This window comes from Podarcis erhardii (assembly GCF_964252035.2).
Source record: "Podarcis erhardii genome assembly, chromosome: 6".
Classification (NCBI taxonomy): Eukaryota; Metazoa; Chordata; class Lepidosauria; order Squamata; family Lacertidae; genus Podarcis; species Podarcis erhardii.
In genome coordinates, this window is record NC_138510.1 from 62,599,406 (window position 1) to 62,618,306 (window position 18,901).

The following is an 18,901-nucleotide window of genomic DNA, read 5'->3' on the forward strand; positions in this document are numbered from 1 at the left end:
CCTCCGCGGTTGCTGACGTTGTGCCTACTAACTCCGAGTGCCTATAGTTGTTTTCCACAGGAGCTGAATTGGGTGGGCGTTGCCCCATGCTTAACTTGCAAAACAAGAGGTCCCGGGACCCCCAGTTCGCTGAGAGTCTCCTCTGCCCAACACCAGATATGTTTGGGGTGGTTGTGTTTACTCAGTGACCGGGTGTGTGTGTGGAGATACTCTGTACATGCTCAGAAGCAACTCACATTTTCCAACAGCAGGCGCTGAAAGCAAAATCTGAGGCTGGAGGACCGTGTCTGCCTGGAGGGGTCTCTCCACTTCGGAGTCGCTGCTGTTCAGGGTTCCTTCGACTTTTCCCGCCTCGTCCTATTCCGTTTGTTTGGCTCTCGCGCCCTCTCGAAGAGCTTTGCCAGGAACCACCCGAGTGTCTCCCCTCAACCCCATCCTCTCTCTCTCTCTCTCTCTCTTTTGCAAGAGTTTGCATTTTGTTGAATGAAACTGGAGGTCGATGCGTGAATCTGAATAAACAAAAGCCTGGAACTCGGCAGTTGTTTACTTTATTGCTCACCCGTTTTCGCACTTTTGTAGCAGAGCTCAGTGAGATCTGTGCATGCATCTGTAAAGGCCAGCACAGCATCTGCAGAGCCTAATGGTAACTGTTTGGTTAGTCAGGCTGATCTGTGGATTCCTAAGCATTATCTGAATTGGCACTGAAAAGACGAGAAAGCACAATGGCAACATTTAAAGCTAAATTAATAAGGCAAGCCCAGGCCTTACTAATGGCTCCGTGGGAAGCATTTCAGGGCTTCCTTTTATTTCTTTTTTGGGCTGGTACATAATTGAAAGGGATGATGGTTTGCTCCTGTGGATTCATTGGAACTGTTCCTGAAGGATGGGAGGAGGGGAGGTGAAAAGCTGAGAGAGGTGACTCAGGCTGCAGTCCTGACCCCATTTACCTGGGAGTAAGCCTCATTGGCTGAGCTGGGGAATTGGATCATGAGGAAATATATAGCTTGGTCCCCTGATAAGGAGTGTCACCCATAAATATAAGCATGTGCCCTTGGTCACTATCCTTTGTCTCTTCTGTCTGATAATTGCAGGCAGGAACCTATTTTCTTCTCTCCCTCTGTCCCTGTTAGAAGACAATGTACTTGATAACACTGCATAAATAACAGAAATCAGTTAGTACTACCTCAGCCATATCCAACTACTCTTCTAATCACAGTCAATCCTTTCTGTGAATGCTTGATGGGTGAAGTAAGGCTTTCTACTATATGTCACTGAATGTGATTGACAACCTTGGGATTGTTATCTTTTCTGGGTTAATGATGAGCACAAGAGGGTGATTTTATGTATATGCTTTGTATGAGACATTCTTAGACCCTATAGTTATAATATGTGTTTCACACATGCATTAATTGATTGCTATATGCTTTATGATTGCCAGCTGAATGTGTGAACTAGAAAACATTGCACATGAGGTTGTCTTAGGTCATGTGAAAATCTTATACAGAGGTACCTCTGGTTACATACTTAATTCATTCCGGAAGTCTGTTCTTAACCTGAAACTGGTCTTAACCTGAAGCACCACTTTAGCTAATGAGGCTTCCCGCTACTGCCGCGCCGCCACCGCCCAATTTCTGTTCTCATCCTGAAGCAAAGTTCTTAACCCAAGGTACTATTTCTGGGTTAGCGGAGTCTGAAACCTGAAGCATATGTAACCTGAAGCGTATGTAACCCGAGGTACCACTGTATGTGGTGTTAAATTTGTAGTGTCAAACAAAAACATTGATCACTGGAACTTTTTTCAGGCTTTGCTCTTTCCACAAAACATGGAAAATCAGGATTCTGAAACTTGCAGGGAGTTGAGTACAGTAGGCTTCCCTCTGCAAAAGTTTGACTTCTAGCTGACATATCTCTAGAGGTAGGGTTTTCCATAAAGAGGACACCACCACTAAGAAGGCTCTAACTTAGACCATCATTGTCTAGAGATAGTCTCAAGAGATGGCCTACCTCCAAGGATCAGTGGCTGGACTGTGCCACATTGGTTAAGGCACTCAGGAAAGTATTTGGGTCCCAAGCTATTTAGGAGCTTAAATATAAACATCCAAACTAGAATCAGAAGCAAAAAGGCAGACAGTGCAGATCACAGATAATAGGTGTAAAAGTCTCAGGAACTGAGCATTCTGCAGCCTCTGAACTGCCCTCAAGGACAGCCCCAAGTAGAGTGTGTTACAGTAATCTAGATGTGAGGTTATCACGGCCCGGAAATAGTCCAGGAATAGCCATATATAAGCAAAGTAGATAGCTAGAAATATTCTTAAGGGACTAGTTGCTTGCAAATGTTCTCTGATTCAGCTGAAGTGTGTGCTGGCAACTAACTTTAGTTGCTACAGATTTTTACATTAGGGAGTAAGAAAGAATTTCCTATTTGGGAGGCCATGTGCAATACTGATCTAATATGATTATATATGCATCTTTTAATGTGGAAGGGTGAGTAAAATATCACTTTATTTTGGAAAATACTATGCAGAGAAAAATGTAAAAGCTAATAAGTGGGTGTTTATCTTTTTCTTAGGAATATCTTCTGTGGAATTTTAAGTCTATAATTTATCTTTCTGAAGGCTTAAACATTTAATCCAGTATTTAGATAATGTTCTGCTGAGTTTTTACATTTCACATCACTATCACTCTTCTTGTAAAATACTATAACCAAGCTGTCTCTTAAGAGACAAATTTGGAGAGTTTCCCTGTGATTCCAAGCATTCCTTCATATTTCTTCTGTAAAATATAATTCCAAGTTAGACGGTGCATTGTTATTCTTTTGGAACCAGAGCAGGACTCAGAGATAATAATGTCAATAATTATTTTTCTCTGATGCAGCTTTGCTCTTATGTTACACATGTGAAATTTCTAGCCAGGAGGAAATTGCAACAGATAGTAACATAAAGTTTATCCAGTTTGATTTTTTATATATATATATATATATATATATGCTTTCGTAGATTTTCACGGGTACAGGAATGCAGGTTTTGGTGTCCTCGGGTGTCTTCCCGTGTAAAAGTTGGGGTGTCTAGGCGACGTTTCGACGAGGTCTCACTCGTCATCTTCAGGCTGGTGCTTTCGGCTTCTTGTTACTGGAACAAGAAGCCGAAAGCACCAGCCTGAAGATGACGAGTGAGACCTCGTCGAAACGTCGCCTAGACACCCCAACTTTTACACGGGAAGACACCCGAGGACACCAAAACCTGCATATATATATATATATATATATATGATATTTAAAAAAACATTTAATTGTAGTTCTTTAAATTAAATCTTTTAAATAATTCTAGACCCACAGCACTGAAAATACAGCACAAGATATTACAAAATATTTTACTTCTCAATTAGTAAATGTCAAGGAAATAAACAACTATCTGACTTTTAGAAGACATCTGTGATATCTTAGCAGTTTGAAGTTGTTGCTTCTGAAGTTACTCCCATATCACTAAGCTTGTGAATCTTCTCTCCACTTTGTTCATGTGTCTTCCACGTCAGCCAAGTTATGAACAAGCCTTTTCCTTGCACACACAGGCAAACCATAACTAAACTAGGAGGCCTCTAATTAAAGTGTGAAGCTCTTGTTACCAGTTTTGGAACAAACCAGGATAGTAAACCATGGTTTGAATTTTGTTTAATACCCTGGTTTGCTCTGAAGCAGGTAACCAGTGTGAAACCAGGAAACTATGGTTAATTGAAGACTTCTGGTTTGCTTGTGCTGTGAAGGGATAAGCAAAGGGGTTCCATGTACAGGCAAAAAGCTCATTTATATGTACAGTGGTACCTCGGGTTACATACGCTTCAGGTTACTCTGCTAACCCAGAAATAGTACCTCGGGTTAAGAACTTTGCTTCAGCATGAGAACAGAAATTGTGCAACTGCGGCGCAGCAGCAGCAGGAGGCCCTATTAGCTAAAGTGGTGCTTCAGGTTAAGAACAGTTTCAGGTTAAGAATGGACCTCCAGAACAAGTTAAGTTCTTAACCCGAGGTACCACTGTAATGGTTTAGTAAACTGAGATAGGAACACAGGAGTGATGGGTTAGCTGCAGTTTTCCAGCTTAGCTAAGTATATATAATTGTTATACATGGTGGTACATATATGACTGCTTGCTATTATCTATGCAGAAAGGAAGTAGCCATAATATACTCCTTTTGTGATGAACATTTATTGGTTCCATGAGTTGACCCAGACCCATTTTCCCTTCGTAACTTTAGAGTTTCATCTGTTCCATAGATGCATACCTGTCAGTGTTTCAAAATCCCAAACAGGTGGATTTACATGCTTTCTGTTGACCTAAAAATCCATCTGTGAAACTCTCTGTCCCTGACCCCTGAGCTCCTCACCCTTTGACCCAAGGTGAAGGGTAAAGCCAATAAACTGATATGGTATTTTAATAGTTCTGCTAATTCAGATCACATTTGTGTCTTGTTAAAGGTAAAAATAGAAGACAACTTAAAGCACCAACAGTGAATGCTAGTTTAAGATTGTGCTTAGATAGTTTACATTTTTTTAAAAGAAATATATTTCATCTTGCAAACCTTGAGTTCCCTTGATTGCTGGTGACATTGACAGGAAATCTCAAAAGGGGAAACTTCACAGGGGGGACATGTATTTATTGGAAAGTAAATCGGAACAAAAGAAAACAAGTAGACACATGTCAAATGCTTTAAGGAGGCAACCCAAATATCTTAACAGCTTGTGTTGGCTGGTGCAAGTCTCTCTGCCTCAGCTTTGCAAGGGAGGTTGTGAGATCCATAAGCTGTTCATAAGGAGTTTCAGGGTGAAGATGGGGATTTAACGTGGAAGTAAAAATACCTACCTCGCCAAATTCCCACCTCTTTGAGCTTTGATGGCCTGAGGATTGGTGCAGCAGAGGGTTTTCTACAATTTCTCTTGCTTTTACCAGCTTGATTCCTGGTGCTAACACTTAACACTTAATATTAGTGGTAGGGTTCAATTTCTGATCCGTATCCTTTGAGAAAGAAGACAATCAGTGGAAAAGGTGGGTGTGTTGAGATGCCAGTTGACCAGCTTGACCTCACTGTCTTAGGTGGAGAAACGTTTTTTAATCGTTGCTCGGTTAAAATAGAGAGCTGCAAATAAAACGTTTTAAGTGTGTTTTATGTGCAATATACAATGTGACACTAGATGGCGATGGTAAGCCTTATGGATAATTCAATGTATTTTGAAAAACCCTTTTAAAAAAGCATTTTCAGAACGTTTTTTGTATGTGTGTAGATTCCACCCTAGTCCAACCAGCCGTGATGGTGGTTAACTCCTAGTTTTGCTTTTGTTTGCCATGATGAAAAGAACATATTTGGTGCACACTGAGGGGGCTTGTGCATGGGCCACACAAAGTCATTTTGCATTGCAGGAGTTTTCTGAACCTATATCCTGTTTGGAGCATTATTTGCCTTGCCTTGTAATAAAAAATAAAAAATCCCCCCACCCATATAGAAGGGATAAATCATGTTGTACTTGCTGTGGATGTCATCAACAAGGGCAGAAATGTGTGAAGAAAGTTATCACACTGGAGTGGATAAAGAAATAAGGAGGTCTTCCCTAAATTTTGAGACTTTTGAGAGTTAACAGTGGGGAACATACCCTCAGGAAAAGAACTGTGCAGACTGTGGACCAATATGTACACTGTCTCTTCTTTGGAATGTTTTTGTGTCAAAGGTGGTGTGCCTATATAAGAAAATGAAATTAAAAAAGGTGTTACAGGGCCTCCTTGACAGTCTCTTAGGTAGTACAGTCCTCATCTGAATCTACATTAATAGTTGCCAACCAAAGGGAAAATGGGAACAGACTCAGAGGTTATCTGAGCATAAGGCATGGTGGTGAAGTCACTTTACACAACAAATTTTGGGCACTGTTAATGGTGGCAAAGTGGAAGACAGATCTGGCCACAATCATAGCTGTAACGTTCTTAACAGCAAGGCAGCTCCAGAAGACTGTGAAAAGTTGCATTTGGATTTTTCACCCAGCATGTTTTTGTTCAAACCCTGACCTAGCTCAAGGGTAGGCAACCTAAGGCCCGGGGGACGGATCCAGCTGAATCACCTTCTAAATCCGGCCCACGGACGGTCCAGGAATCAGCATGTTTTTTACATGAGTGGAATGTGTCTTTTTATTTAAAATGCATCTCTGGGTTATTTGTGGGGCACAGGAATTCGTACATTTTTTCCCCTTCCAAAATATAGTCCGGCCCCCCACAAGGTCTGAGGGACGGTGGACCGGCCCATGGCTGCAAAAGGTTGCTGACCCCTGACCTTGCTTTTATGTTTACCATCATCAAATCATAGAGTTGGAAGGGACCATGAGGGCAATGTTGTCCAACCCCTAGCAATGCAGGAAACTTGCCCAATGTGGGGCTTGACCCTGAGATTAAGAGCCTCATGCTATACCAACTGAGCTAACTTGTTTGTTCCATTTTTACCCTACCTATTGGGGTGGAATAGTAACTGTTCCTAAGGAAGTATTATCTTCACATGTTACTTTAACAAATGTCTTCAGGGAGGTATGTGCTGATTTATATACTCACTAAAAAGTCTGGATAACTTAAATTAAACTTTCCCAAGCAAGAGTTAGACATCTGAAGATCACTTGTGAGTACATAAACCTGGAGAAAAAATGCCTTCCCCGAGGTGTGACACTGGATACTGTTCTTTAGAGACAGGCAGAGAAATGCAGTGGCCATTTGAGACCCTAAAAATCTCACAGTTGAAAATGATTCAAAAACCTCTAACTAAAAGCAGGTGCTTGTTGCACAGATGTTATCTTGCATTCCAGGAATATCTATAAAGCTGCCTAATGCAAAATAAAAACAAATAACTGTGAAATCGGTCAAATAAAAGCATATCTCTTGTCAGAGTTAGCAAAGTCGTGTGTTCTCGTTGCTTAAGAAAACTGGTAAACAATGCATTTTTATCACTTTAAAAGCTATGGATATACTTATTTAGCTATTTTAAATATTCTGGTATTGTAAAGCAGCTGAAATAGAAAGTGATGTTTCAGGCAGAGCTAGGAATCTCCACAACTTTTGAAATACAGTATTCAAAGGGCTGATTTTACTTCAGAGGTGAACCTAGGGTACCCTTGGCAAGGAGATGCATTGGTGCCTCCCACCCCTCTCATATCACTTTACCCCACATGCTGCAGTGTGATAAGTATGAGAAGCTTTTGAGCTTGCTGTGACTGTGGCGGTGTGGCCCCCCCCCAATACATCATGCATTCCATGTATGGAGTGTTTGATATGGTGATTTTTGTGGGGGTGCCCAGGCCTTCGCCAACCCATAGCTATGCCTCTCTTTGACTTATAGAGTCTTGCATGGCTTGGGACCCCAAGTCCTTGTGGACTGCCCCCGCTGCATGCAAGCTTGCTTAGACCAGGCATGGCCAAATTTGGCCCTCCAGCTGTTTTGGGACTACAATTCCCATCATCCCTGACCACTGGCCCTGTAAGCTAGAGATGATGGGAGTTGCAGTCCCAAAACAGCTGGAGGGCCAAGTTAGGCCATGCCTGGCCTAGACCCTGAGATTGCCACCAGGTGGTTCCGTTCAGTCTCATCCCTTCGGTCACAAAGGTTCTCATTGTGGATTGGACAGTGATTTAGGTCATAAGCATATGCAACATGTCTATTTTTATGTGCTACCATATTGATGGCCAGCCCCTTGGGCATGTAATAATTATATCAGAATTAACAATGAGGGTTACTTAAATTAACGTTATGGTATTCCCCATTTCCTACAAACTGTAATAAATATTAATTGAATTTTGGGAGACTTAAACAGAATTCAGTTTATTGTAGGGCAGTTATTAAGTAAAATGATGATTTCAATTTTATCAGTCTGGTAGTTTTAATGCACTGCTGTCTGGGACACGTTCCACCTTTCAAACCCCCTCCCCCTTTGATTCAGTGCTGAATATGTGGTTCATAAAGAACTCTTCCCACCAACACACCCAAATAATATACTTTCCCATCATGGAGCCTCCCCATACATTAGTAATTTGCATAGAATTATAGCATTCCAATGTCATGATGTTATATATATCTAGGTGTCATGGGCTTATTATGTGATATATTATCCTTAAAAAAACGCCAACCCTTTATAAACTTGAAATCAGACATCAAAGTAATTTGGAGAGCATTTAAAGCTGAGAAGTGATGATGTGAAAAGAGTTCTGTTTAGGTGCAGCTGTGGAGGAGAAGGGCCCTACTCTCATGTCAATCACAATAATGAAAGTGGCTGACCATATCAGGCATCTGCTGCTTGCAAGCAATCTCCACCATCTCCTTTTCTGCTGTTGCCAAACTCTGGGTTTGTATTCCAGTCATGTGCCTCACGCCTTCATATGTCAGTGATGCCAGTTAAGTCAGACCCCTGACTGTTCGGCAAGGCCGTTGATTTTTCCTTTTTTCATTTCTTATGTCTGCAGTTCAAATTCATTGCAGTGCACTTTCCCTCTGCCAATATTCCCTCAGAGCAGACTTAAAGTTGGATAGCCCAGGGCTTTTGAATGACCTTGGAGACTGCAATCTAGACTGTAAGCCTAGAAGTGCTAATTGTGTTTCATATCTGATGTTCATATCCTTCTGTAATAAAACTGGTATCCCATTGAGAGAAGGACCTACTAAGGTATACAGTATTGCATTGGTGCTTTTTCTCTAAGTGATACATCAGGATGATCCTTACAGAAGAGGTGCTTAGTTTTTCTTGCTTAGGATTATGCTGGAACCCTTTGGCTGTATTGCATTATAGCCACTATAGGTTTAGGGATTGACCCTCATAATTCACTGCCTCTTTTCTAAGCCACTCTCCCCACCCTTTGGCTATTAAAACTTTGTGTGGGTATAGGGAGAAAGCAGCAATTTACCAGCGATGTCCTTTAGAATGGCTTTTGTGTAGTGAAGCTTGGATTCCTTTGACTGGTGAAAAGAGCTGAGAAATGAAGCTCAGTTCTGTGGCCTAAGGGGTTGCAGCAGGAAGCAATTCTTGTGGTGTTAAAGCAGATTGTTTTTGTTCCCTCTTACTTTCATTCCTGAAGCTTTTGTTGTGAAATCTTATACATTGGATGATAATTGGCTAATAGAAGCCAGTCTGCATACTGCATTTTTATGCAAATATAAGCATGTTATAGAATTGCTAATCACTGGAATCTCTGATATTGCAGACATCTGGATAAACCCTGGATGAATTAAACCCTCACTGAGCAAATCCCCATGAGGTTAAGTATGTTGCATTCCAGTCTTTCCTCCTGCTGGCTGCAACAACTTGGAGGGTTTTATTTAAGGTTAGGGGTTGCTTGTCTGTATAGAATTTAATATTGCATTAAAATATTGTGCCTTTTTATAAAGAGATACAAATTTACAGTAAAGTCTAAGGAAACAAAACTGGTAATAGCTTGAACCTGTAGGCCTACTAAGATATATTACCACCTTATGGAGTTGCTACATGAGATCAGTGTGGCTCATACACTATCTATAATGACTGTTTGCTATAGCTTTGACTTCTGCTATCATTGGAAGCTATTTTTCATTGCTAGCTTTGCAAGTTCTCTTGTGTTTTCCAAGACTTTTTGATCCTCTAAATGCATTTCACTGAGAACTACATATGTGTTTTCTTCATCAGCTGTCTGAACAATGGATAGGCTCCCTCCCTGAAACTGCAGCATTAATCCTTATTAATATTGACTCTTGGTGTTCTGCCTTCCCCTTCAGTCACTTAGGATTCTGTGGAGGACAGTGGTGATGTTTCTGGCATTTCAACTGCTCATGCAATGGTCTACTTGCTTGCAAAGAATTACTCTTGTGCCCATAGTGAATACTTAGGTGAGATATTTGGGTTCATTTTTGTTCTGATTATAATTTGTCAGGATGTGTAACATACCATTTCCTCACAGCTTAATGTGTATAATAATGTATTGTACTTTGAGAATCCAGAAGAAAACAATTCCATAATTAAGGAGTACCCATGGAATATGTCCACCCTCTTTCTTCCTCCTCCTGTGCTATCTTACATTAGTCTTAGGCCACTGTAGGCTAGTAATGAGGCAGTACAGTGGTACCTCGGGTTAAGTACTTAATTCGTTCCGGAGGTCTGTTCTTAACCTGAAACTGTTCTTAACCTGAAGCACCACTTTAGCTAATGCAGCCTCCTGCCGCTGCCGCACCGCCGGAGCATGATTCCTGTTCTCATCCTGAAGCAAAGTTCTTAACCTGAAGCACTATTTCTGGGTTAGCGGAGTCTGTAACCTGAAGCGTATGTAAGCTGAAGCGTATGTAACCTGAGGTACCACTGTACAGTTTTTGCACAGGGGACCTTACCACCTCAGGTTTCATGTAGGGTTGTGCATAAAAATATATATAAGTTAAGAACTGGCCACTTCAAAATGAATACTTAAACTGTCTTTGCTGAACTGAAGAGATGAGCTTTGTTACATCCTTTGATCAACTGAATTTGTTCAGCTGTTTCTAAGCAACTATTATACCAAGCCAGTTGCAAGGTAAAGTGATTGAGATTGGTTCACATGGTGCCAAAAGACCATTTCAACCATTTTTAGAGCCAAATCTAATAAAATGCTCAGAATAAGAACAGCAGGTTTCCAGTGAGGGAGATTGCAAGCAGTGTGCCTACATGGCATCCAACCCCCCCACCCCACCCCACCGCTTATTGCCAAGTCTGTGAAGAGCCCATTTTTCAAACCATGGCTTATTGTCAGTTCTGCTGCTCTTGGAATTACTTCAGATAATCCCATAAGATGATAAAAAGACCTAAGGGTAACAATCCTGTCTTTCTAAGTAAGGGGATTACGGGTGTATCTATTAAATGTAATTATTTAAGAGGTTAAACTTACACATGTTACCTGTCAAAGCAAGTGTTAGAACTATTTGGATCTTTAAGAGAATGCATTTGTTACACCTTCAAAGCTCTTATTTTTGTTCCGCTTTTATATAAATGTAACTCTCTCTTTAAAGACATGGTTGAAGTGGAAAAACTGCTCATGATCTTAAGTATGTGATGCTAACTTATCTTGAATTATTATCCCCTTGTCAAGTGAAATTTAAATTCCCCCTCCCCATTTTTTCAGACTTTGTAAGGACTGCAGTGGAGACTCTTAATGAGCTGGCCAGATTTCAATAGTTGTGTGGTGTATAATTTTCATCCTGGGAACTAATTTCTTATGTTTGTAATGTTTAGAGTGTTATTTTAGTCGTGGGAAACCCAAAAATCTTTCTCACCTACAAAGATCACTAGGTGATAGGCATGATTTAATAGCCACTGTCCTCTCCACCACTTGACCCAAAAAGGGAATATTCACCACTGGATGGTAGGTGTTCAGCTCCTGACAGTTCAGGGAGAGCTTTAGCATACCAACATCACTTTCAAGGTCATCATTACCACCTTCTGTAAGGTGCATTTACAATTCCCTGGCCGTACTCAGTCAATCCCTTCAAGCTACTTCGTAGAAACCAAGATGAGCAGGGGTGGGTTGACCTCCTTCAAGTGCCTTGTCAACATAATCTGGCAATAAGAACTGAAACTGATCCCTTGTACAGTACTAAGACCTTGGACACTTTGCATATTGCAACTCCAGCACCATCAAGTTAATAGTAAATATGAGCAACTTTTGTCTTCAAAGTTCCTTGCAGCTTTTGTCACAATTGATCTCAGAAAGTTCTGTTGTCCCAGAAGATAGACTGGGACCAACCAGCTGCTTCACTATTCTGAAAAGTTCAGCCGGATGTCAACTTGAGGGTGCAGTGGTGGCAGGAAAGTAAGCTCTCTTTGCTGCTGCCATGTAGTAGGCTTGATTATACACACTCATGACTGTGCTCAAGTCAGGGGTGGACTTTGGTAATATGTCACCCTGAATGAGGACAAAATTTGGTGCACCTCTAATAACTATTATTTTCATGCTCTGCTCCCTCTTGCCTTCTGTTCTGTGTCCCCTCAGCTTGGAGCTCTTTGCAGGGGAAGCCCCCACACCACCCTAAATCCAATGTTGGCTCAGTGATATTCACTATGAAAGCCATTCTGCCTGTGCTGCAGTCATGATCCAAGTCTTCAGCTCCTCAGAATACCAAGGAGCAATTCTAGAAGGCCAATGCCAGGCAAGCCGCTCTGGAGCAGGCATGCAACAATTGGGGTAGCACCACCCAAAGGGCCCTCTCACGGCTCTCACCTCCTCAACTTAAATTCACCCAATGCACCTTCTTTTTCTGTTTGTTTGCTTTTATTCCATGACCATAAAATACATGTTGCATGCACAGTTATCACCTGACTTTCGACAAAAATAATACTTGGAGTGAGCAATGTGGAAGAAGTGGCTGGATATAGTCTAGTTACCCCAAAGTCACCTTAGCTCCTATTTAATTCCCTCCCCCTTAATTGTTCTGCTCTTGCTAGAGGAGAGTTCACATTCTGTGGAAATATTACCTTAAAAAATCAGTTTGAGATTTTGTCTTCTCTGTTCTAAGAACAGCAGAGTCAACCAGGTGTCCATAATCAGTCTAGACATGCAGTCTAGTTTTAAATCTGGGTTTTCAACATTTTAAAGTACTGGTTGGTCCAGTAAGGGAGATACAGTCTGTACAGTATATCCAAATAATGTCTACTAAAACAACATACAGTTAATGCAAACTTGAAAGAAGTATTTTTTAAAATGACCTATATCTCTAAAAAATTATTTCATAAGTCACATATTTATGGTGGAACAAGTGGATAGTATTCTAAATGTCGTTGTGCTTTATTCTTTAAAGGGGGGAAATGATAGAAAAACCAAACCCAAGTTATTTTAATTCAGGGAATTTGCTCTCCTGAATGGGAAATGGTTGCTTTCTTTGCTTGTCTGTGTGGCCTTTTTGTTTATACTGGCTTGCTCACAATTTGTTCAGTGAAAAGATTCATTTTAGTCCACAAAAATGTGTTTGTTGACTATAGCCTTGAGGTTATTTCTGCATCCTTTTGAGTTTTCATGGTTTTGTTCAAAGTAAAATGGTTTTATTGTGTTTCAAAGTGATGATTATTCATACAGTATTGCACAATTTATGGGTAGTCCCTGTCTGAGAACCAAACTGTCCTGTGAAATTCAATGTTTAGGATCCTGTATTAAGCGGTACTTAGCTTATTAATGTTTTTCAATTTGTCAAGACTTTGAAGGAATACTGTAGTCATTAAAAATATGTGAAACTCAGTCTATGGGGGGAAATTAGGACACCTGTGATGAGATATTCTGACAACTTTGTTAGGTCTGTGTCAGCCCCTTGGCCTACAGTGTCCCTTACTAGCAACACCGAACAAATCACAAGTTTCAGACATGACCTCACCACCAAGTTACCAATGCTTTGCTAATAGAATTCTCCATTGTGGCGCCTCTGTTGACCCACTGCAGAAGTTGCATGTTTGAGCCTATCTCATGTGATATCTTGAATGTTTGAAGCCTTGGTCTGATTTAATTTATATTATTTTGGAAGGAGTATACTGAAAACTAGGTAAATCCATTATCATCTTTGTAGTCTAAGGCTAAATAGCATTTACATACACACTTACCTGGAAGTAAGCTTCTGTAACACATTAGGACTAACTTCCGACATTGTAATGTCTCCTATTATGTTTCTGTCATGGGCAGATATGGCAGTGCAAATGCTGAAGGCTGAGGTGTAATAAAGTAATATGTTCACTCTGAGGCCTGTTAAATCTCTAGGATGTTTTGTAACCAGATATCTCCCCCCTCCCCCGTTGTGTCACTGCTCATCTTTTATGACACCGTCAACCATTTTGCAAAATATATGCCCCTGGGAGAATCCTTCCATAGTGTGTGTTTCGGGTTGGATTGCTATCCAAATCACTGTGACTTTCTTTGCTGAGCATAAGTGACAACTTTCATGCTAATAATGTATATTTTATGTTGTGGTGGATGAAGAACAGCAGCCGTTTTCTAAGCTTTCATCTTCTTGTGTAATGCATCTGAGCCCGAAACATGCGTTCACCAGATGAACATTGATCCCTGGCCAGGATTTTGTTTTGTTTTGTTTTTGCTTTTGAAGCTTTGTTTCCTCTGTGAGGGGTGAATAGTTACAAGGGGTTTAGTAAACAGAGTATATCTCTCTTTACACATACTACACTTACAGGTTTACAATTGGGATTTTACTTCCTTCTGAGTAGACAATAAGATTCGGCTGCAAACGTCTGCTCTACCCCACCTTTCCTCCAAGGATCTCAAGGCAACATTTTATTTTCATAGCTACTGTGCAAAGATGGGTTAGTTGGGCCAAGAGATAACGACTGGCAACAAGGTCACCCAGTGAGCTCTATGGCTGAGTGGGGATATGAAACCGGGCTGTGAGTCTCATGTGCTAACAGTGTATCACACTGACTTTGGATATCTTGTATTTCTAAAAATGACTGCATCTGATAATAACTGCATCTGATATTTTGTATTTCATTTTATTTGGGAGCTCAAGCTCTTTGAAATCTAAGCACGCACACCCTTGGAATTCCCAAACAATGTTTCCCTGGTTTTTCTTTTTGAGTCCTGAAGAAAACTGAGGTCTAACCATACCAGGTTAGAGTGGATGCCTTATCGTCCTGCCTATTCACCAAGTTGACCTCCACATAGTTATGCAGGGCACTGCTATGCATTTAGCAATGGGCAGCCCACTCATATAGGTAGTCTGTACAGTTCATTACATGTGCAAAGATACAGGGACTTTTGTTTTTAGTAGACTACAAGCTAAAACAAAGTCTGTGTGACAAAGAGGATAAAAAGGCAAATGTGACAGGACTTACCGTATTTTTCGCTCTATAAGACACACCAGACCATAAGACGCACCTAGTTTTTGGAGGAGGGAAACAAGAAAAAAAAATCTGAATCTCAGAAGCCAGAACAACAAGAGGGATCGCTGTGCAGTGAAAGCAGCGATCCCTCTTGCTGTTCTGGCTTCTGGGATAGCTGCACAGCCTGCATTCGCTCCATAAGACGCACACACACTTCCCCTTACTTTTTAGGAGGGAAAAAGTGAGTCTTATAGAGCAAAAAATACGGTATTGGGCTGCTGTACTCATTTATTGTAACAAAGCTGTAAATAAAAAGTGGGACGCGGGTGGCGCTGTGGGTAAAACCTCAGTGCCTAGGGTTTGCCGATCGCATGGTCGGCGGTTCGAATCCCCGCGGCGGGGTGAGCTCCCGTCTTTCGGTCCCAGCTCCTGCCCACCTAGCAGTTTGAAAGCACCCCTAAGTGCAAGTAGATAAATAGGTACCGCTTTATAGCAGGAAGGTAAACGGCGTTTCTGTGTGCTGCGCTGGTGCCGGCTCGCCAGAGCAGCTTCGTCACGCTGGCCACGTGACCCAGAAGTGTCTCCGGACAGCGCTGGCCCCCAGCCTCTTTAATTGAGATGGGCGCACAGCCCTAGAGTCGGACACGACTGGCCCATATGGGCAGGGGTACCTTTACCTTTACCTTTACCTTTACCTAGATAAATAAATAAAAAAGGCAAATGTGATTATGGCTTGCATCAACAGAAGTATAGTATCCAGATCATGAAACATAGTGGTATCATACCATACAGTGGTACCTTGGGTTACAGACACTTCAGGTTACAGACGCTTCAGGTTACAGACTCCGCTAACCCAGAAATAGTACCTTGGGTTAAGAAATTTGCTTCAGGATGAGAACAGAAATCACGCAGCGGCGGTGTGGCAGCAGTGGGAGGCCCCATTAGCTAAAGTGGTACCTCAGGTTAAGAACAGTTTCAGGTTAAGAACGGACCTCCAGAACGAATTTATTTCTTAACCCAAGGTACCACTGTATTCTGCTTTTTATCACATCTCACGTGCTGTACTGTGTGCAGTACACAGCTGCTCAAGAAGTATATTAACAAACTGGAATGTGTCCAGAACAGGGTAACAAAGATGATGAGTTGCCAAGAGAACAAGATGAAAGGTTGAAGGGCTTGAGTACAGTTACCCCCAACAGGTAATTAAGAAGTAAGATGACAGACATCTTCAAATATTCAAAGGACTGCCAAATATGTGATGGATATACTTTGTTTGCTGTTGCTTCAGAAGGTAGGACCCAAGCCAAAGTGTTCAAGTTATGAGAAAAGAGGATTTCGACTAAACAGAAAAACTTCCTAATGGTAAGAATTGTTTCACAGTGGAACAGGATGCATTGAAAGGTGGTGGACTCTGCTTCTTTATAGGTTTTAAGGAAACACTAGATGCCTCCCATTAGGGGTGTTATAGCAGTGGTTGCAAGAAGCCAAGGATAGCTGTTGGTGGTTGTGCTTTGTTAGTGCCATCCCAGTTTGGTTGTAAGTTTCATGACTTGTTGCTTCCACTTGTGCCAGGACAGGACCAAAGCATGTTGCTTGATTGTGGTAAACCATTAACTCTGGTTTATTGCGATGTGTGAATGGGGTCTGCCTGTAGTATGGTCCACACAGATTTAGCACCTCTTTGAAAACTAGACATAGTTCTTGCACTACAAAGCTGTGTAATGGCAGGGGCTGAGTGTCAGTAACTGCTAGGGATGATGGCAGTATACTGTGTCCAGTACTGGAAGTTGAATGTCTCAGCATACCAGTTGCTGGAGAGCACAAGTGCGGAGGTTTTTGTTGCACTCATATCCTTCTTGTGGGCTTCCAAATGTGAGGGCACTTGGTGCATTAACTCATAGCATCCAACACACAACCCTCTGATAAAACATTTATGCATCCATCTAATTCCTCATTATCTACAGTAAAGGACTGGAAATCCGGCAAACTGAGTTCTCCTTCCAGGCCTGTCATTGGCTTGCTATGTGACCTTGGCTAAGTTTCTTGCTTCCTCATTTGTAAAATGGGCACTAATAATATTTATCCACCTGTGCAACACACTTTCACATCCTTGAATCTATGAAAGGTGCTTCTGTATAAGAAACACAAGGCAGCATTATTAATAATTTCACATGGAGAAAAAACTTAATGACTATATGGGGCAGGTTAATGGTTTATTTCGCAAATAGGCAAAATGTTTTAGCAGAGAACAACATGGTCTTGCCTTTGTAAAGGAAGAGAAAAGGTTTAAACTGGGCAAAAATGAACAAAATAGATGGAAATCCTGTTTCTTCTTGTCTCCAGTTATTACTTTTGAATATTTATTTTACATGATTTAGTGGCCATGAAAAATTATGGACCAGCAATCAGTAGAAGTCTTTTACATTTTTCTCTAGAGGAGGAGGAGGATCTGTACTGCAGACTTATTAAAAGTTCAGCTGACTGAGCGGGGCAGGAGAGTGTTTTGAGAGAGAAAAGATGAATGCTTGGATCCTAAATTGCTTCTTCTTTTACATAAAGTACATGTGTGATTTCTACAAATTCCTCACACCATATCCTACACCTTTCTTGAGAATCCTCCAACTCCTAGGAGCAGATTTTTGTGGGGGCACAGGAAGGGGAAAGCTGTGTTTCATTAATGTGAATTTTGTTCTTTTCATAGAAAGTTACGATCCAAGGCAGTGTGTTTGCATGTGCATATATCACACTAGCCTCACATATTTATTATTTAATCATTAATTATTATTACTATTAGTTCAATATATATTCTCCCCTTCTTCCCAAAGGAGCTAATACATATATGTGCTTATGTATACATATAAATATCCTAAACACGTGACTAAAATTGTGTGGCATGCTGGCCTTTGCTAGGACCTTGAGGTTGTATTTTCACTGCTTATTGCTATAAGGTTTAGATTCTAGCAGAGGCTATGCATTATATCAGTGCTGGAAGAATTAACCGTCTTTCAAGCACCCAAATGAGAATGCACTTACTTGCATGCAGTTGGTAAGATTAACTACTCTTAAAATTATAATTTTATTTTGATGGAGGGATTGTGCATGTGGAAAGAGGACATTAAAATGAATTTTCTGACTGGTCCTACACCTGCTTACTTGGAAGTGGTTCTACTGTACTAAGTAGAGTTCCAGTTAAGTGAGCTTAGGATGGAAGCCCAAATTTGTAAAGATGGAAAAAAGAATTGTACTAATAAAGTCTACACATGATACTTATAATGGTCATTGGAGTTCTGTTTGTAATGGTTCATGCAGGTATATGAAATTGGACTTTATAAGTGTCACATATTGCATCATGGTGAATTTGAAACATTAATCTAAATGTTGGCAGAGAGAATTGCCCATGCCTGACTTGTTAATTCGTCAGCAAAGATCATGACTTTATATGTCTACCCTATGCATTTGTTCATAAAGATTCATGATGCATTAATTGCCTTAATCTAGAGGGTGGTGCAAAATGTGTATGAACGATTTAGGCTGATCATTAATTTAGTTTCCTTCTGATTTTCTTAGAGCTTTATGTTCCTTAAATGCTGTCAGTGTTTTGGAAAGCTCACATTTGACCACTGTAAATTGGTTTATATTTCCAGCACGGCAGTTATTTAATTTCCTGTTGGAAGTCTACATATGTTGAGGCTGTTTACAATTTGGCAAGGTCCCAGAAGAGTCTATGGTATCATTACCATACTGTGTAGTTTGTTGGAGGCTTTACTTATTAAGGGTCCTATCAGTACTGAGGACTGAATTTTATAAAGCTCTCCTACAATATAAGGGAGTCAAAGTGAGGACAATGTGTGTATTTTTTTAAAAAAACATACTTTCCCCAAGTTATGACATCATTTTTAATCTTTATTGGCTTTTCCTTCCAATTAAATGAGATATTAATACTACATGGCCAAAATTCTAGATTTCATTTTGACACAGCATGACAGAGCTCACAGACCAAATGTCTGTAGTAACTTTCAAAACATGTTGTGTATTGGTTCTCAATTCCAGCATCCTGTAATTCGCCACACTGTAGGTCTAAGACTC

General features: G+C 40.8%; 1 protein-coding gene across 3 annotated transcripts in view; it reads left to right on the top strand.

Annotated features, from left to right (window-relative positions):
• ROR1 (receptor tyrosine kinase like orphan receptor 1) overlaps positions 1-18,901 on the top strand; it is a 158,389-nt gene that overhangs the window by 1,714 nt on the left and 137,774 nt on the right. The window contains exon 1 of one of the 3 annotated variants that reach the window (XM_081867147.1): positions 11,641-11,813. The exons of the other annotated variants lie outside the window; for them this stretch is intronic. Coding sequence (XP_081723273.1) covers positions 11,656-11,813 — 158 coding nt within the window. The 5' untranslated portion in view covers positions 11,641-11,655. Of the gene's footprint in view, positions 1-11,640; positions 11,814-18,901 lie in introns of those variants that run through there. 3 annotated transcript variants of the gene reach the window in all.